The sequence below is a fragment of the Paralichthys olivaceus genome, chromosome 14, assembly GCF_024713975.1.
Source record: "Paralichthys olivaceus isolate ysfri-2021 chromosome 14, ASM2471397v2, whole genome shotgun sequence".
Classification (NCBI taxonomy): domain Eukaryota; kingdom Metazoa; phylum Chordata; class Actinopteri; order Pleuronectiformes; family Paralichthyidae; genus Paralichthys; species Paralichthys olivaceus.
Genome location: NC_091106.1, coordinates 5,032,443 through 5,049,583, shown reverse-complemented (window position 1 = coordinate 5,049,583; position 17,141 = coordinate 5,032,443). Strand labels below are relative to the sequence as shown.

Here is a 17,141-nt window from a genome sequence, read left to right as displayed (position 1 = left end):
ATTTAACCATAAAACAAGCAGATAAATTGTAGACTATACATTCTAAATTATAACACCAGCAAGCAAAAGACAAACATAGCACCACTCTATTTCCTTAGACTATATTCACGTTAACGAGTGTGGTCAACTTAAGAATCGTGTCCACATCACTTTTCCTCGGTTTCAAATGTTTAGTCTGAACTTTTCCCAGGAGTGAGTCAATAACACCGTTTAAATCATTCTCCCTATGAAAACAGCTCATTAGATGAAACGGTCACTCTCCATCTTTTCCTATTAAACATGTGAAAAAAACCTCTTACCCTTGACAATGTTGACGCAGAAGTGTCCGACCGACGTCACGTCATGTCGACTCCAGTGCTGACACGTGTTTTCTTCGGGGTCCAGAGAGGAAACCTTGAATAAACGCGGTGAATGGTTCACTTTTCTCAGGTTTTCATTCCAGCTCTGCCTCAAACTTAGGAATGGGTTGGAACAATAGGGCGTGGCTCCGCGACGGGTGTCCAATCAAAGGCCCGGTGGGCGTTTCTCCCCGCAGGATAACCACGAAGAGCCATTTTGATTGACGTGTGATTTCCACCAATAAAAACCTGGAGCGCTACTTTACGGACAGCTCAGCCTCTGTGGGCGGGCTGTTACAGTTAATCGGAAGTGACGTCACCTACGTGCGGCATGGATCCTGGTTCTGTCAAACTAACGAGAACAAAACCAGAAGTGCAACCAGCATGGCTTCAAAGTTAAAGCTTTACATCGTACAAATATATATTTACAGTCTCTTAAAACATATATTCTGCACCATATATTTTTATATAACTGTAGAATAAAATAAAGAATAGAAATATCAACGAAATATAAACATAAACTGCATTTAATAAGGTTATAAGTATAGTATATTTTATTTTGAAAGCAATTTTACTGGAAAGGGAAGTGTTTTAACTCCTAGCTTGACACTGGTCACAGTTACCAGCTGAGGCAGAAGGACTCCAACTCCACCACATGTTCATCTGAGGTGGATACTGGTTCTATTTCATTTTACACCTTCTTTAATCAGTGTGACTCTGTGAGCGTTTATTGTCGTAATGTTTCAGTGTGTGCCTCGTTCTTTAATTTGGGTCGTAGAGCCAGTGCTAGACAGCTAGCATGAGTTAGCTAACAGTGTTAGCAGCAAGACTTTTAGCTGAGATAAAACACTTAAGAAAGTGTGTGGACACGAAGTTCAATGTGTGTCTTTGTGCATGAGAGAAGAGAACGAGAGAGGGAGGCTGGGGTGTCATGGAGAGAGAAACTGATCCTTTGTAAGCATCAGGTGATTATTCGATCTTTTATATTTAGATGAGAAGCCTCTCACTTTGAACAGGTGTGAGAGCCCACAACTGAATGTAAACCTACAAGTTGTGTTCCTCGTAGTTTGGCCGTATTGCGTCTCATTATATGTTTCACATGCACTGAAGTTCCTCTGATTTGTTCGTGATTCATGGAAATGTTTGCACCGATGCTGCTGCACAGAGTCATGGTGGTGAAGAAGAAGACAGCCAGAGTGGAGGCTGTGGTGTTGGACCAGGAGAACCTGCACAAGCTGATAGGTAATGACACCACTGCAAAACAGAGCTGCCCTCCGTTACATTTAACCTTTATGTGTGATAGTATCGAACCATGTGTTGTTGTCTTTCTTAGCATCCCTTTCTGTGGATGGTGGAGAAGATGGCATCAGAGAGGTTGCCCAGACCCTGCAGTCCTGTTTGGAGCTGACAGAGCCAGTGCAGCAGATCCAGCTGATAAAAAAGGTTAGCAACAAGATGGATGTTGTTAGCACTGCTGCATCACAACAAGAAGGTTTTTGGTCTGAATTTTGGTTTGTTTGGGGCTTTTCTGTGTGGAGTTTGCATGTTCCCCGTGTCTGTGTAGGTGTGTTCTCAGTGTATTCCAGCTCTATTACCGTCCACAATCTGGGGTTTGTTTAAATTGAGTAACTATAGTAGGTGTGAATGGTTGTTTTTGTCTGTAAGTTGGTCCTGAGATATGCTGGTAACCTCACCAGGGTGTACCCCACCTCTTGATCAGTGTCAACTGGGATTGGCTCCAGCCACCCTCTGAACCTTAAAGGATAAGTGGTTTAGATAATGGATGAGTGTGTATAAATATTGTTGATTTACCTCTCCTTAGTGAATGGACCTAAGTAGGCTAGTATCCTAAGCTTTATTATACAGTGTATGTCCTGAGTTGTGTGTCCATACTTCATCAGGCAGGGTCCCAGTTGGAGGCCCTGAGCGATGAGCAGCCAGACGATGCTCTTCTGGAGGCCTGTCTACACACCCTGGCTCTGGTCTACACTTCCCTGCAGGCCAAGAACCCCCTACGACGAGCCATCGCCAGGTACCCAGCAGTTTGTAAATGGGTGTATACAGCCTAGAGCTTCCATGGTCACTTCCTTGGGAGGCAAGCACTTGCAAAAAATGGTCTTACTGAGTTCAAAATCCTAAATACTGGAATCTAAACCCATGTCCAACAATTTAGACTCAGTGTTAATAAATACTAGCTTGTCTGTTTTCTCAGGTCAATAACTGTTGAGTTCTTTATATTCGATCCCCGTTTTCACTTAATATGATATTATGAAATGCCTAGAAAATAGAACATAGATGTTTATGTTAAAAATATTTTTTCTGGGCTGCCTGTCTTTAAGTTTGGACAGTCGTAGTCATAACTTGTTCCCGATTCCCTTTTTTTTTTTTTAATTTATACATCAAAATGATATGAGTTATATATTTTCTCTCTTTCTGTTTTCACCCTCAGTGCTTTGGGTTCAGTACCAGCCTGGTTACAGGAGCGGACTGTAGACTGTTTGTGTTCCTGCTTGTCTGACTGTCTGTCCAACTCGGGTTCAGACAAATATCCACACAATGTCGACACCATCACTGCCTGTTTGGATGGCTTTCCTCTTGGTGAGAGGGCTGTTGCTTATCTTTTCCTTTACTGCAGATTTTATCATCAGAAACATAAATAGATCAATCTTAAATCTCCTTTTATTAAGTCAGATAAATATCTGCCTTTTCAAAATGCTTTATCCACAGGTGAGAGATGCATTAACAAACTGCTGCCTGAAGGTAAGTGTTCGTACGTCCTTAATGTCTGATTTTGAGATGAGACTTTGTTTTCTTCCTCAGTCTCATTGTCTCACTTCTCCTCTGTACAGTTTTGCAGTTTCTTCACAAGGGACTGAGTCAATACCTTCATCAGAACAGGTACAGAGTAATATTTTGTAATCCCTATTCCTGTAATAAAGAACTTATATTCAATTGCCAAAAGCAACTTGTGTAGATAATGTGAATTAAAATTGAAAAGAAATCCTCCATGACAATCTTTAATTATATTTATACCAGACATTTCTTGGGGTATTGAGTACTATTTGGGGCTAATGTGGTTTTTCTTTTCTATTATGTACATTTTTGGAAACCACTTACTTTATATTTTATTCAAACCAAATAAATGCTATTGTACTGTATTTCTTTGGTTGATCGATTGCATTTCCACTCAGCTCTGATGCTCTGCTGCTCAGTCACACCCTTATCAGCCAGTTTCTATTTAGATATTTCCCAGAAGCATGGTTTGTGTCTTGCTGTTAATCAGAATGTCTCTGTCGCCCCCTGCTGTTGTCCAAGGGGTCTAGCAGGCCGCCACATCGCCCAGGCTCAGCTGATGCAGTCTTGTCTGGCTGCAGTGAAGACTTCCATGCTGGTAGTCCAGAGATCGCAGGAGACAGTCAGTGAGGCCCTGCAGGCTCAACAGGGTCACTGCAATGTGGAGGACACACTGAGCAGCCTCCTGAGCTGCTACATACACATCCTCACTGACGGTAAGAAACAGATTGGACTGTAGAGACCAGCTGAAGAAACAAACATGCTGGATAAAATGTGGATGTACACTCATAGCTAATGCCCTGGCTTTGAGGATATAATATAAGCCAAAATAGTGATGGATTAGCAAACATGGCTCCAAATATATCCATAAATATCAACAAATATAAGTCTGTAGATATAAATATGAATACCTCAGTCAGTACACTCACCTGTTATGCACTCGATGATCAGGATTATTGCCTGCCAAAGTATCTACTGGATGCTTTCCTCACTTGACAAAAAATAAAAAATACTTTTCTTTTTTTTGTGTGCTCTCTCTTTCCATCAATGTGTAAATTTCATCGTATATGGATTTATCTTGAATCATATGCCAAAAAGTGCGTATAGAGAAAATATGAGTCTGAATAAGTGCTTTGCTAGATTATTTCTATTCCTCTTGCTGGCAACAACCATATCCTTTGGGTGTAATGTTTTGAGATTGTCATGAACACAATATCTCTAATGGCGTGAGGCATTTATACCAAATACCGTCCAAAGCTACGCTTGGCATTGAGGGTCAACTCATTTGATTTTGTGGTCAACATGATATCTCTGAAACTCTGAAGGAATCAACTTTTCTTTGGCCATTATTCGATGCTGTAACTCAGGAGCAGATAGACAGGTTTGAGCATATTTCCTGCAACTTGACTGGCTGTTGAAGGAATAGCTGTGGCAATTCTACTTTGATAAATGATGTTTGCATGAGAAGGATGCATATCATATTTAATATTGTTCTGCCATCCACAGGCCCACATGCTGATTCAGATTTAAATGTAGCCATTGCATTTGTGCATAAACAATAACATTGTTTTGAGCAGCTTTACTGGAGCAGATTGATTACAGTCCCTTCATTGATTTTGAATGAGTGAAAACGAGAAATGTGAATCTACGAAAGTACTGTACCCACATAATTCTTTTCTCACTGATTTTCTCCTCTGTCGCTCTCTGTGCCTCCAGAGGAGTTCATCCAGTCAGTCCAGAGCACAGCCGGCATGGCTGTAGTGTTGTTGATCAGGTCCATCATGGGCTCTGGGGATGAAGTCGCTTCTGTGGTAAGTAAAGGATTAAGAGTTGTGGATATGTCACATAATGTCCTGTGCAGAACATTAACTTTTCCTGAAAGACACCAAATACATCATACAGTATAACTCACCTGCACTTCATGAATAAAAATGTAAAGTAAGGACGTAGCACACCAAAATGAATGTAAAGTGAAATCCATATTTGTCTGAAGTTTGACTAAATATTTGAAATAAGTAAATGACAGTGTAATGTCAAACAGATAACGATTTGTCACCACCAAAGTTCCTGTGAAAATGAGTTTTTAGTATTTAGTATTTTTTGGTAATATTCTGTTTTGTAATTTCCTAATCTTTGAGCAACAGTGTTTTAAAGTCACACATGTAGCAACATAAAGTCTTCTTTGCATATCTTTGAAATGCACTGATATCTTAAATGAAGTTCATGCCCTTTAAAGACACATTTAACCAAAAATACTTTCAAACTCATTTCAGAAATTATATTTGAAAGACAAGTTTTATTAGATTCATATTTCATATTTCAATTTTGACCGTTGGTCATTCTTTGTGGTATCAGGTGTGTAGTTTGCTGCATGGCTCCGTCCGAGGCTTAGACCCGGCCCCTCAGTGGCTCAAAGAGAGGTGTGTCAGTCTGTGCACTAGTGGTCGCCCTCCAGGTGTCTCTCTCTATCTATGTCATGGGGTTCTGGCTATGTTGAGCTGGAAGGGTGCTCTCCCAGGACCACAGTGGGAACAACTGCTGCTGTTAGTCCCAAACACGCTGCTGGACCTGGATGTCAGGTAGGTCTGCAAATATTTCTGAGAGAAAAACAACAAAAAAGTTATTTTTCAGCGCTGTGACAAGCATACTTATGTTTTTTCTTCTCTGCCGTAGTGTGAAGGAGTCCAGTACAGCAATGGTGGTGTCTCGGGTGCTGACCCTGTGGAGTGGCGCCGCTCTGGACTGCCTGCAGGGAGTGCCGCAGCCCTGCCCTCCTCACCTCCAGCAATCCTTCAGTGGCGGCTCCGAGCTGCAGCAGCACCTCCTGGAGCACATCTACTCCCACTGGGAGCACCCACTAGACGGTGTGCGCCACCAAACCCGATCGCTGTTCCGCAACCTCCTCCTGCTCCATCAACTTACCAACCCCTCCACTTCTGACCCTACCAAGGACTCTTACATCACAGAGCTCACCCGAAGCCTGCTGGGACTAGAATGGCACATGAGGGGGAAGTACGGCTCCTTGGGCTGCCTGGTGGAGCTCTATGGAGCAGGGTACTTGCTCAACATCCAGCCCCAACTGCCGTCATGTCTCCTGGGTTTGATGGGTGATCAGACCCTGGCTCCTTACGCCAGCGACCTGCTGGAGAGGCTGTTTGTTAGTCACAAAGCTCAGCTGGCAACTGAGGCTGGTGCAGCAGGAACAACAGAGGACTGGATGGAGCGTTGGCACAGGACATGGGTAACCCCGCTGCTGCAGGTGCTGTGCCGGGCCAGACTGGACCAAACCACGTACATCCTGGACTACTTCCTGCCCAAGCTGCTTCGCTGCAGCCCCTCCAGCCTGGCTCACATGGTGCAGGCTCTTCAGGACACACCGCCCTGCAGCACAGGCAAAGGCACAAACACACACCCCATATATCTGGATCTCATCTGGTCATACTCACTGCGTATCTAAGTCTCTCACTTTCACAAAGCATTCAGTTGTCACTTGAAAGCGAGAGCATGCTGTAACACAGTCACTAGCCACAATCATAGAACCTTTGTGTTAATACAGTTTTTATTTCCTGTTAGGTGCTTCAGGCAGCAGGGGTCAGCTCGGTGCTCTGATGACGTGCCTGCGGGCAGCGAGGGCCCAGGGTGTTGTTCCGTCCTCAGAAGAGGGTATGTGGGGAGGACTGGTGCCCCTCTCTCTCCTCCAGCAAGCCCTCGTACACAAACATGATCAAGTGAGTATTTGTCCTTGAGTGTATATTTGTGGACTTCCAATAAGATCTTTTCAAGATGTTTTCCACATTTTTGTGGCACACATCTTGGATTTCCATTTATGTGTCACCTTCTCTTACTACCCAGGTGAGGATGGACGCTTTAGGTTTGGTGTGTGAGAGTCACCGCAGCACTGAAGTTCTGACCTTGCAGGAAATGGACCTGATTCGCCACTTCCTGCTGCCAAATCTCAACAGTCAGTCCCCAGGCGTTAGACAGCAGACAGTCAGCCTGCTGAAGAAGGTCAGCTGCTCACGTCACATCATCTTTGGTGCTGGATGAATTTATATTCTCTCTGTATTTGAAAAAGTCAGGCTTGTCAGATATATAGCTTTTGTTTTCCTGCAGGCTGGGACGATCAGGTTTTAACAGGGATCCACTGTCGGTACTAGCAACTGTTTGACATTTGATGAAATGAAAATCACTAATGAAACTTTAAATCGTCTACTTCACAGTTACTGTGTCGAGCGAAGGACAGCACTCAGCTGCTGCAGAAGAGACTGAGTCAGGAGAGAGACCAGGAGCAGAGAGACAGAGAACAACACACAATACAGCTGTACAAGGTATAACATGCATTAATGCAGGGTTTCCATTAAGGACAATCAGCTGCTTGAATTCAATCTTATAAATAAAAGGCCTTGAAAGTATTAAATTGTCATGAATCCACTGCCCAAAGGTCACCATGAAAAAGTCTCCACTCTATCAGACCAAAGAAGAAGAATTATTACTTCTAGTATGCATTACGTCATTATTTTTCTCTGGTTAAGTTTATGAATTAAACGAATGTCCTTCTAGCCTGTTAGCTAGTATATGAACATGAATGATGAGTACTTGTGTTGGTTAGTTTAATTTCAAATGGTATTAAAAGTCTTACATTCGACTTGGTTAAAGCTGTGGACGCCCTGCCTTAGTCTTGATATTTTTCTTAATGAAATCCTTTTTCTTGAATTAAATGAAGGCTTATTGTTTTCATGTGTGATGTAGGAGTTCCTGTGCTGGCTGTGTGTGCAGTTGCTGGAGGTTCTGCTTCCCGGAGCCTCCTTTTCTAAATGCCTCATGTCCCTCCACCTGCTGTGTCTCCTGGGCCAGCTCTTCACCTTCAGCACAGGTACATCTGATGCTCACCAGCTGCAGTTGTAAATGACAAACTTAACAGAACATCAGAAATGTGTTATGGTCCTATTGTTACAATGGTTTTATCATATTATATTTATTTTATTGTGACAATATTTAATACTAGACGGGCTAATACTTCAGAGAAGGCTGATCGCCAATTTTTTACTGTCAATGCCGAGAGTCAGAACTCAAAGTTTTATTTGTGTGCACCCTCAAGTGGCATGCAATGCAGTTCTCTCTGATATGAAAACTGAAAAACGCTGCAGAGAAAGTTAAAAAGAAATTCTACACCTGCCCATTTGTCCAGATTCGCACCAGTTTTTGTATATGATAGTAATAATAACAATAATTATACTAGTAATAAAATCCTTGGAAAAGTAATGGCTGTGTAAATTTTAGCCTTTGGACTAGAAATAGTGTAAATGTTGTGAGTGACTATTATACAAAAAAAACATGTTGTCCTCATACATTTAAAAAAACTGTGTCCTTGTGGCTGACCTGTCATTATTCATACTGCAATCTTTAGGCTACTTTTTTTGGATCCGCTATTGGAAAATGTCTTCCTGGTCATACAATCAGGAGGGAGCAAACTCAACCAACGGGCTCAGAGCAGTTTGGAGTTCAGTGCATCACTCAAGGGCACCTTCCTCATGATGCTTGGCACATTTCATACAATAGCATTAGCCAACTCACAGAACTGGAACCTGTGGTCCTTTTACTGCCTGAGCCAGCAGCCTTTTCATTTTTGGTCAGTCTCTTTAGTTTGATGCCAGCCTGGTGCTGCGGCTGTGTTAGCGTATACTCTACCTCTTGTCACTCACTGTCACCTCCTGTTTTTCTTCACCTCCACCTGTCCTCCATTTTCCTCAGGGCCAGATGTGTTTGCCCTGGGTGAGGTTGTGACCTCTGCACATGCTCAGAATGTCCTCTACTGTGTTGCCAGCAACTTCCTAGAAGTCAAACAGCTGGCCTCCACACTGCTACCGCAACTCCCTCCATCAGCTGTGGGGCTACAGGTTAATATTCCAAACACAAGCTCTTCTTAAAAAAATACTTTTTGTTTGATTTTTAGTAAGTGTAGAACTGGTGTTATGTAATTAAGTTTCAGTGTAATATTTGGAAGAAAAGTTCTAAAACTTAAATATATATCCTGTATTGTCCCTTTTGTGAAGACTCATATCTCAGTCTGTGATGTTTCCTGCAGTTCTTTCAAATAGTGATTCTTATGACACTACATTTAGCCAGATATTGCATGTAGTTTAAGCTAAATCATCACCATGTGTAATAGTATTTAGCTGATATCTCCTTTGTCTCTGTGACCTTAGGTGCCAGAGAGAATGCGTTGTGTCCTTCAGGCTGCTCTGGAGCTCAGTACAAGCACCAAGCCTTTTGACAGCGTTACAGCAGCCCACCTCCTCAACCTGCTGCTGCACCAGCCGCACCTGAGCCAGGCTCTGCTGCACTGTGCCCAGCAGCAGGGGCTCAATTTCCAACCTTCCTCCCTCCCGCCCCAGGACTCAGAGAAGCTCATGCTGGAGCACAACACTCTGGCTGGTAAGATCCAGATGCACACACTGGATAAATGTATGTATGTGTTAAAAATACATACAATCTGCACTCATGTGTGAAAGTCATGTGTTGTCTTTCTGTCCACAGTGGTTCAGTTCTTGTTGTGTTGTCTGCAGTCAGAGGTGTTGAGGGCAGAGTCGTCTCTCCTACAAGCAGCTGCTTCTTATCCTCTGTATGGAAGAGCTCACTGCATCACAGCTGTACTGCAGCATCTAAACACTGAGTGAGAACAAGAATCATCACAACAAATGTCCATGTTAAACAACCTTTAAGTGGAAAGCTTACTCCACATTTAAATAACCTTATTTGTGTTGTGTCTTGGTGGTTTTGTGATAAGTGCATGTTTCTGTGTGTGTTAAGGAGTTTGAGACAGATGGAGCAGTGGAGATGTCTGATGTCCGAGCTGATTGCCGTGTGCTACAGGATGTCTGATGTGGTTTCCCCCATAGTCCAGAGCTCCTCCCCAGAGGGACTCATCCCCATGGATACTGACTCCGGTAATCTGATTTCTTAACATTGTCCTCTTCACATTACTCTGTATTATAAATGTAATAAGTGATCAACAGAAGGGCAAATTATAATGAGCTTAACGTTATATAAAACTTCAGTTTCAACTATATAACAGAAGAGTGAACCGTTTCACTAAGCATGGGAATTCTGGATTGTTCCTGTGGATTTTTTGAAAAATGGAGTTGTTTCCCAAAGAAATACTTAAATTTCCTTCAGACATTCGTTGTATGTAAAGAATACATGACACCTCCCAAAAGTGAGGCCTATGTGCCCTGATTGCCACCTGGTGGATGGCTGCAGTATAGGTAATAAATCCTGCCTCCTCCATGTTAGTGGATGGGACAAAGTACACGCCAAATAGATTTTTGTCAAAGATGGTTTCTGTCATCTTGTCATTCTCTGATTTTGTCCAAGTGTAAATTCTTCTGGTATGTTTGATAGCTAGTCACGATTGACAGCTGAGATGGACTCACAATTGGTCAGGACCTAGATTCCACGGCTCAATTCCCCTGATCATTACTGCGCAGACTCCAAATGCATCAGATGGCAGCGTTCTTATCCAGGATATTTTGGCCTCATTTCTGGATAAAAGGAACGAGTGGACGTGCGTCATTGATTTTTATATTCAGTGATTTATAAACACAGTTATTCACAAAAAACCCAGACAAGAGTATACCTTTAGTTCATGAATCTTTCAAATTCAGTAATTGAAGATCATGGAATTTTAATGCAACTGATAAAATATGATGTGTTTGGACAGAGACGTCAGCAGGTCTGCAGAGGATCCTGCAGGAGATCCAGCCCAGGGACACCAATGACTTCTTCAACAGTGCCAGAGAGTTGGACACACACCATGGAGACGATCACACACACAGTCAGACTACACACACACCATCATTGAACACTGGTGAGTTACAGAGAATTATACTTACTAATGTAATCTCACAGGAATGCAGCTTCTCTTTTACACCTTTACTTGATTGTACTTGTGAATTAACTGTGATTGGTTAATACTAAGTTTTAAGATGAGCCTAATTTGCATAAACCATGTCTCTTTAGTAAAAGTCACTGCACTTACCTTTTCCACCGTTTCCTCTGGGCGACAGATTCACTTAGTGAAACCACCACTGATGTCCTGATGGGGGCAGTGTTTGGCCTTTATTGTGTGATATATTTACTGTACATGACGTTAAGTCTGTCACTCCAAGGAAACGTGTTTAATGATACATTTCTGGAATTTAACTGTGATAAGGAAAATCTAATTGTTTGGTGTGGGTTAACTAAGTGTATGTAACGTGTGTGGCCCAATGTAAACAACAAAAGCAGGCACATCATGTGACTTTGGGACTTCATATGGTTTCCATTGCAAACAAAGCTGTAACATTGTACATTACATCATCGTAATGAAACGATAAGTGATCAAACTTCTCCCGTGTCATTTTCTTGTGTTCATTTGTGTCACTGTGGGTGTGTGTTGGCTTCAGGTGGCGAAGGCTACAGGGTGACTGCCCAGATGGTGCTGGTATGTTGCTGGCGGAGCATGAAGGAAGTGGCCATGCTGCTCGGCCAGCTGTGTCAGAGCCTGCCTCTGCGCTACGCCAATGAGGAGGAGCAAACGCATCCAGGGCTCATCACAGAGGAGCAGGTGAGAACCAGAAGAATAAAAGACACCTAACCCTCAGCAACACTGACTTTGCCAAACAATCTGGTTGAATTTATAAAATAGTCAGTTTGTGGATTTAAAGAGGATCTGACAAGGTTTCATGTGTCAGTCCAACAAGTACTGTTTGAACATCCAAATCCTAATTAATTATGTGAGTGCCACAATGTGACTACACATCCGTTCATCAACCATTTTCCAATTGTTTTTGGAATAAAATTGACTGATTGAAATACTAGATATTATTATAATATTATATTTAGAGCTTGAATCGAATCCAAAAACATTACTCACCTACATCACTAGGTTTGCTTCAATCCACTGGACTTTTTTAAGTAGTAGTATTAAGTGTATCATGTTTTTGCGAGATGTGATTGAGCCATATTAAATATCACTGTCATTATAATATTTTGAGTTACCGTCATTCCTTTGCCGCAGACCACTGACGCAGTTTTTAGTGGCACACTGATCCATGGCTTCATGTTACCTTACATTAAAATCATCCCAGTGTGGTCTCCAGATTTCTGATGTGGAGGGAAATGAGCGCTGGTAGAGGAAATGGTTATTGGACATAAAGAGAAAAATCAAACTGATGCATTCCTACATGTCAAAATGAATTGTATAAAAATGCCGTGGTGAACCATTGGTAATAGGGTACAATTAGAAATGACTTATAAAATAGCCGCTCTGCTCTCTTCTTGGTGTCTTTTTTGTATGACGCTCTTACGGTGGGATCCTCAGACATCTGCTGCCGCTATTCATCCGTCGGTGTTCTTATAGCTTTGAAGTCTTTTGGGAATGGGAAGGCCAACAAGGTTAACCAAGCTACAACAGCTGAGCTGTGGTGGTGTGCTGCCTAGAACACACGCCAACCCCCCCATCTTAGTCGCATCAGGGATTGACGATCTCACGCAGTGACGATCAGATGATGTAAAAATACATGCTGCTGCCGAACCCCAATGCGGACACTGCTGTTGTCACTTGCAGAAGCTGTTTGCATCTGCACCCTCACACACACACACTCAGACACGTGCTACTAACCCAGTGCACCATTCAAAATACAGTAAACATTTATTTTACTGTATGTGTTCTGTAGTGAGAGATGATGTGAATGTGTGTGTGTGTGTTGTTTGTGACACCACGCTGGGAGGCTCTTCAATTAGCATCCGCCCTCGTTAGCACCCCGCTTTCATTTGAGGCTCTACCCTGCTGGTTTAACGGCCACAACGTCCCTCCCTTTCCACTGCATTCTTTCCAAATCACTTCCACCACCAGCAGGAAAACACTGCAAACAACACACACACACACACACACACACACAGATACACAAACTCATGCAGGAATAGTTGTCTGAGTGGTTCAGCATGTGAACGTCCATAATAACAAGGGTACCAGACATAGGCTGTGTTTGTGCGTGTAGGGGGTAAAGGGTGTGTGTGTGTTTGTGTTTGTCTGTTGACCATGTATTTACACTCATGAGAGAGAGAAAGTAGGAAGTAACACGCTGTACTATGTGCTGAATGTGTGTTCTTTTCTGTGTTTGTGTAGATCCACAGTTTTTTTATTATCCAGCTTCTTTACCGAGCTACAGGTTAAGAGGCAAACTGTGAATTGTACCGTGGTTTCTCTACCAACTGGATTTCACATTTAGTTCCATTTTAGCTCTCGAGTAATTCTCAGTTGACATTTGGTTAAAACTGGCATGGACTGTGATCCATTACTGTGATCCAACTACAACAGTTTATGTCAAAGTGCCTGTGAGCAGCACTGTTGCATATTATCATGCAGTCGGCTGTGTCAATCTGAATCTGTTCTCTGAGTCTACATGCTTAATGATACTATTGTGTATTTGTGATTTTGAAGGTGGACATTTTGTGATATTTGTGTTATAATTGTACTTTTCAAACCAGTTTGAAATTAATCATAGGAATCAAGCAATGAGTAAATATAAAGTCTGTAAGATTAGCTAGCATAGCTTTTTCAGTTTTTGATCTAAGCTCCTGATGGTAGGTGCATACAAATAAGAGAATGGTATCTAACGATGGAAAAGAAAGAAACTAAGAGTTCAGATGCTGAAAAGCCTTCAATGGCTTCATTTTTGTGACTCTGTTTACCTGGTAATCAGTGTTTGAAAATGTGTTCAAAATCAAAGACCTGCATAGTTGTTCATTTCACTGACCTTTTAAATCTGTCCTGAATCTGTTATTTAATAGTTCCTCTTTGACTGATATGATAACAGGTAGAATATAAGACATGCAAAACAGCCAGAGTAGTTTTTACTGGGCAATGCTGAAATGTGATGATGGTGTGTCACCATCACCACCACCACCACAGTGTCCTGAAAAAATAATTGATGGTGACATCATGCATACCTTTTTGTCCACTGTGGTAACTATGGCGACAAGCCTCATTACGTAACTGATGATTTAACAAACTCATGCTGAGGACCATGTAGACAGAAGGAAAATCTGAACTTCTGTCCTCAGTCTGCACCGCATCCCCTTTTTCATTTGCTTGTCATCGATTCCGTGTGTGTGTGTGTACGCGTGCACACATTTTTGCGTTTGTGTGTGTGTGCATGGGAGAATAGTGTTTGCGTTAGCATTAACAGTCAGTGGGATGATTCCAATAGTATTTGGAAAAGTTAGGTCTGGCTAAGTCTGTGTGGACAAAGTCATTTTGCTCTACCACAGTAATGACATGCATGGGCAATTGTGTGTGTGTGTGTTTGTGTGAGAGAGACAGTGAGTGACCAGAACATCTTTCTAGATGTGCTCAACACCTCCTGTGGTCCAAACACAGCATCATCTGTTATGTGCTTGTTGGCCTGGAAACACAGCAGATGTTTTATTGGGTGGCACCATGGCAACAGCAGTTGTTACAGGTGGTCATTTATAGTTTGATCAAGTCTTTTTTTTTTCTGTCAGTCATCACTTGTCGAGGTTTTTAGGATGTTGATGCATTTGGTTTGAACAGAACTATGACACTGGCTGATTATATTTTATTAGAAGAAAAAGGAAGAGGTAGCACTTGTGCATCATGACGGGACAGTGAACATGTGACAGACCACCTAAGTAGGTGATCATCTGGAGTTTGACAGGCCTGATGTTTATTTGGCACCTTCTGTTGGAGCTGTGGTTACACAGAGGAGAGAATGTTCGGAGGGGAAACACGTCCTCATCCACACACCGCTATTAACACAATGAGAATGCTTTGTCTGACATTACTCTTTATTTGCTTTCTATTACACTGTATTTTGTTTACACAATTTTATTTGAGTGCCTGAATGCTTAATGTGAATTGGACCTGAGATCTTTTCACTCAAACCACATTCAGAGTTGGTCTGGGACGCATGTGGCCACATTCTTTTCCCTGGGTGAACACAAATGCATCCTGTGCCACATATAAAGGACCGCCTACTCAGCTGACATCCATTGACCTGCTAGTTTCACAATGAATCAAATGTATTTTTAAGCTTCTCAGTGTTACATGGATTTGTTTGTAGTCACAGCCACAACACTGATTACCGTATAATTTCTATTTTTTTCCAAATGGGTAAAATCTTTCTTCAATACAGAGCTGCGCAAAGCATCGATTCACTCAACTCCTCCTGACTCTGCTTGATCTATTTCTCTCTCTATCTCTCTTACGATTCACACACTGGTTAAAAACGACATAAATTGGTCTTCACAAACACCAATAACCAAATTGTGTATTTTCATATAAATTTGGGAAATGAGATGTGATCACAAGAGACACGTTCAGGAGGCATTTTAATAAAAGTTGTCAACAGAAGTACTTAAAGCTGACCTCTTCAGATCAGATGTTAATACCAGTTCTGAGCAGAGGCTTGGTTGCACTTGCATCATAAATTTTCCCTCAAAGATTCCTACATAGACCATAATCTATGCCATGCCAATATTTTGATCCGATACCAAATTAATTCCATCAGTTCTGCACTAGAGCAGAATAAACAAATATTTTATGATGCTGCTGTAACATATTCAATGTATTCATGGTTTTCTGTTAGCTGTAACATTATAGACCAAACTTCATATCTCTCCCTGTAGATCGCAGCAACAACAACAAAAACAACAATAAACATTATCAGAGTGCTTTCTAACTCCGTCCCGTCAGCGGAGAAGTTGGCTATTTGGGTCACTGTCACGGTCCAGAGCCATACATGTAATTAAACTTGGGAAACTTCTCTCTCCGCACATGGAAGTTTTTTCTGGGAAACGGGCACGTTTGCAAACAGGAAGTTGACGTCTAAATAAAGTGCCCCCCGCGCCACCCTCCCTGGCCCCGCGCAGGAAGCTTGCTCGGCCCTTTTGAACAGTTACACAGACGGGAACCTTTCGGGAGGGAGGCTTTAAATAGGCGAAGCCGCTGCCCGGCTCGGCCCAGCTCAGCACCGCAGCGGTCTGGGCCCCGGCAGCCACGGGCCATCTAACAGTGACTGTCGCTGCCATTTTTACCCCGGTGAGGTCAGGCCTGTCCTGGGAGTCCACTCCGGCCACCGATGTGATAAGTCATTGGGCTTGGTACGGCTGCGGTTTACTCAGTACATACTTTGGTGTTTAAGTTAGTCCACTTTAAGTCTGTAGGGTCAGTCGAGTTTACTGACCAGTCATGTGGCCAAAAAATGGGCTGCCTAAGCCCTACATTTATGTTGCATTCATATTCATGGTAATTTTTCCAATTTATGCATATTTTTCATATTCAAATACTCTCATTCTGCTGCTGTTTTCCTCATAAACTTCATGGATCGCTGCTCCCTCATTCAGTGACATCAGGGCTGCTCACAGAAGGTTGCAGAGACTGGTCTACTCCTAGTTCATCTGCGGGTCTATGTCTGTGTTAGTTTAGATGTTGTGTCTAACCCCACATCCCCTGAGGGGGATTTTTTTTCTTCCCTTTTCACACTGGGGTTTTTTGCATCAGGCTTGTGCCACCCCTCCCTGTGCCCTCCATGCCACCCCTGACTAAGTCGGGGCATGGCTGTCTCTGTGGTGGTGGTGATACCACAGCCTTAATGACAGGGCACTGGAGCTCTGCGTCCGCCTCGCCCTCCCGCCTCACCTGCAACACACTCACCAGTTTACACACTGCTACAGAAACAGCACTCAGTGTGTGTCTGTGTGTGTGTGTGTGTATATATGTATGTGTGTATATGTATGTGTGTATAGTTAGAATAATGTCGCTAACACTGTTACTAACTGGATGGTTTTACTGACAGTGGCCATTATATGGATGTCTCAACATCCTTATTTCAAGACACTTGTCACGCTACTGACATGCCGCTCTCACGCTTGTCATGCTCGGTGCTCACTGGCTGAAAGCTTAAGTGTCTCTAAAACAAGAGGGGGTAGCCTGTGTTACAGCTTCAC

General features: G+C 42.6%; 2 protein-coding genes across 6 annotated transcripts in view; one reads left to right on the top strand and one right to left on the bottom strand.

Moving 5' to 3' along the window:
• The window catches only part of plekhh2 (pleckstrin homology domain containing, family H (with MyTH4 domain) member 2), a 31,391-nt gene extending 30,938 nt beyond the window's left edge, over positions 1–453 (bottom strand). For both annotated transcript variants that reach the window (XM_020087613.2, XM_069538945.1), the window contains exon 1: positions 300–453. The gene's annotated coding sequence lies outside the window, so the exon portion shown is untranslated. The remainder of the gene's footprint in view (positions 1–299) is intronic.
• A 484-nt stretch (positions 454–937) lies between these two features.
• The window catches only part of thada (THADA armadillo repeat containing), a 96,414-nt gene continuing 80,210 nt past the window's right edge, over positions 938–17,141 (top strand). For 2 of the 4 annotated variants that reach the window (XM_020091962.2, XM_069538368.1), the window contains exons 1-21: positions 938–1,006; positions 1,504–1,580; positions 1,672–1,781; positions 2,240–2,370; positions 2,788–2,936; positions 3,066–3,098; positions 3,188–3,236; positions 3,654–3,847; positions 4,848–4,942; positions 5,487–5,710; positions 5,805–6,529; positions 6,705–6,859; positions 6,984–7,139; positions 7,352–7,459; positions 7,881–8,004; positions 8,883–9,028; positions 9,338–9,566; positions 9,669–9,804; positions 9,942–10,078; positions 10,852–10,998; positions 11,576–11,736. In XM_020091962.2, the coding sequence (XP_019947521.2) occupies positions 1,508–1,580; positions 1,672–1,781; positions 2,240–2,370; positions 2,788–2,936; positions 3,066–3,098; positions 3,188–3,236; positions 3,654–3,847; positions 4,848–4,942; positions 5,487–5,710; positions 5,805–6,529; positions 6,705–6,859; positions 6,984–7,139; positions 7,352–7,459; positions 7,881–8,004; positions 8,883–9,028; positions 9,338–9,566; positions 9,669–9,804; positions 9,942–10,078; positions 10,852–10,998; positions 11,576–11,736 (3,282 nt within the window). In that variant the 5' untranslated portion in view covers positions 938–1,006; positions 1,504–1,507. Of the gene's footprint in view, positions 1,007–1,212; positions 1,304–1,503; positions 1,581–1,671; positions 1,782–2,239; positions 2,371–2,787; positions 2,937–3,065; positions 3,099–3,187; positions 3,237–3,653; positions 3,848–4,847; positions 4,943–5,486; positions 5,711–5,804; positions 6,530–6,704; positions 6,860–6,983; positions 7,140–7,351; positions 7,460–7,880; positions 8,005–8,882; positions 9,029–9,337; positions 9,567–9,668; positions 9,805–9,941; positions 10,079–10,851; positions 10,999–11,575; positions 11,737–17,141 lie in introns of those variants that run through there. The other 2 variants (XM_020091983.2, XM_020091973.2) reach the window with 2 other exon arrangements.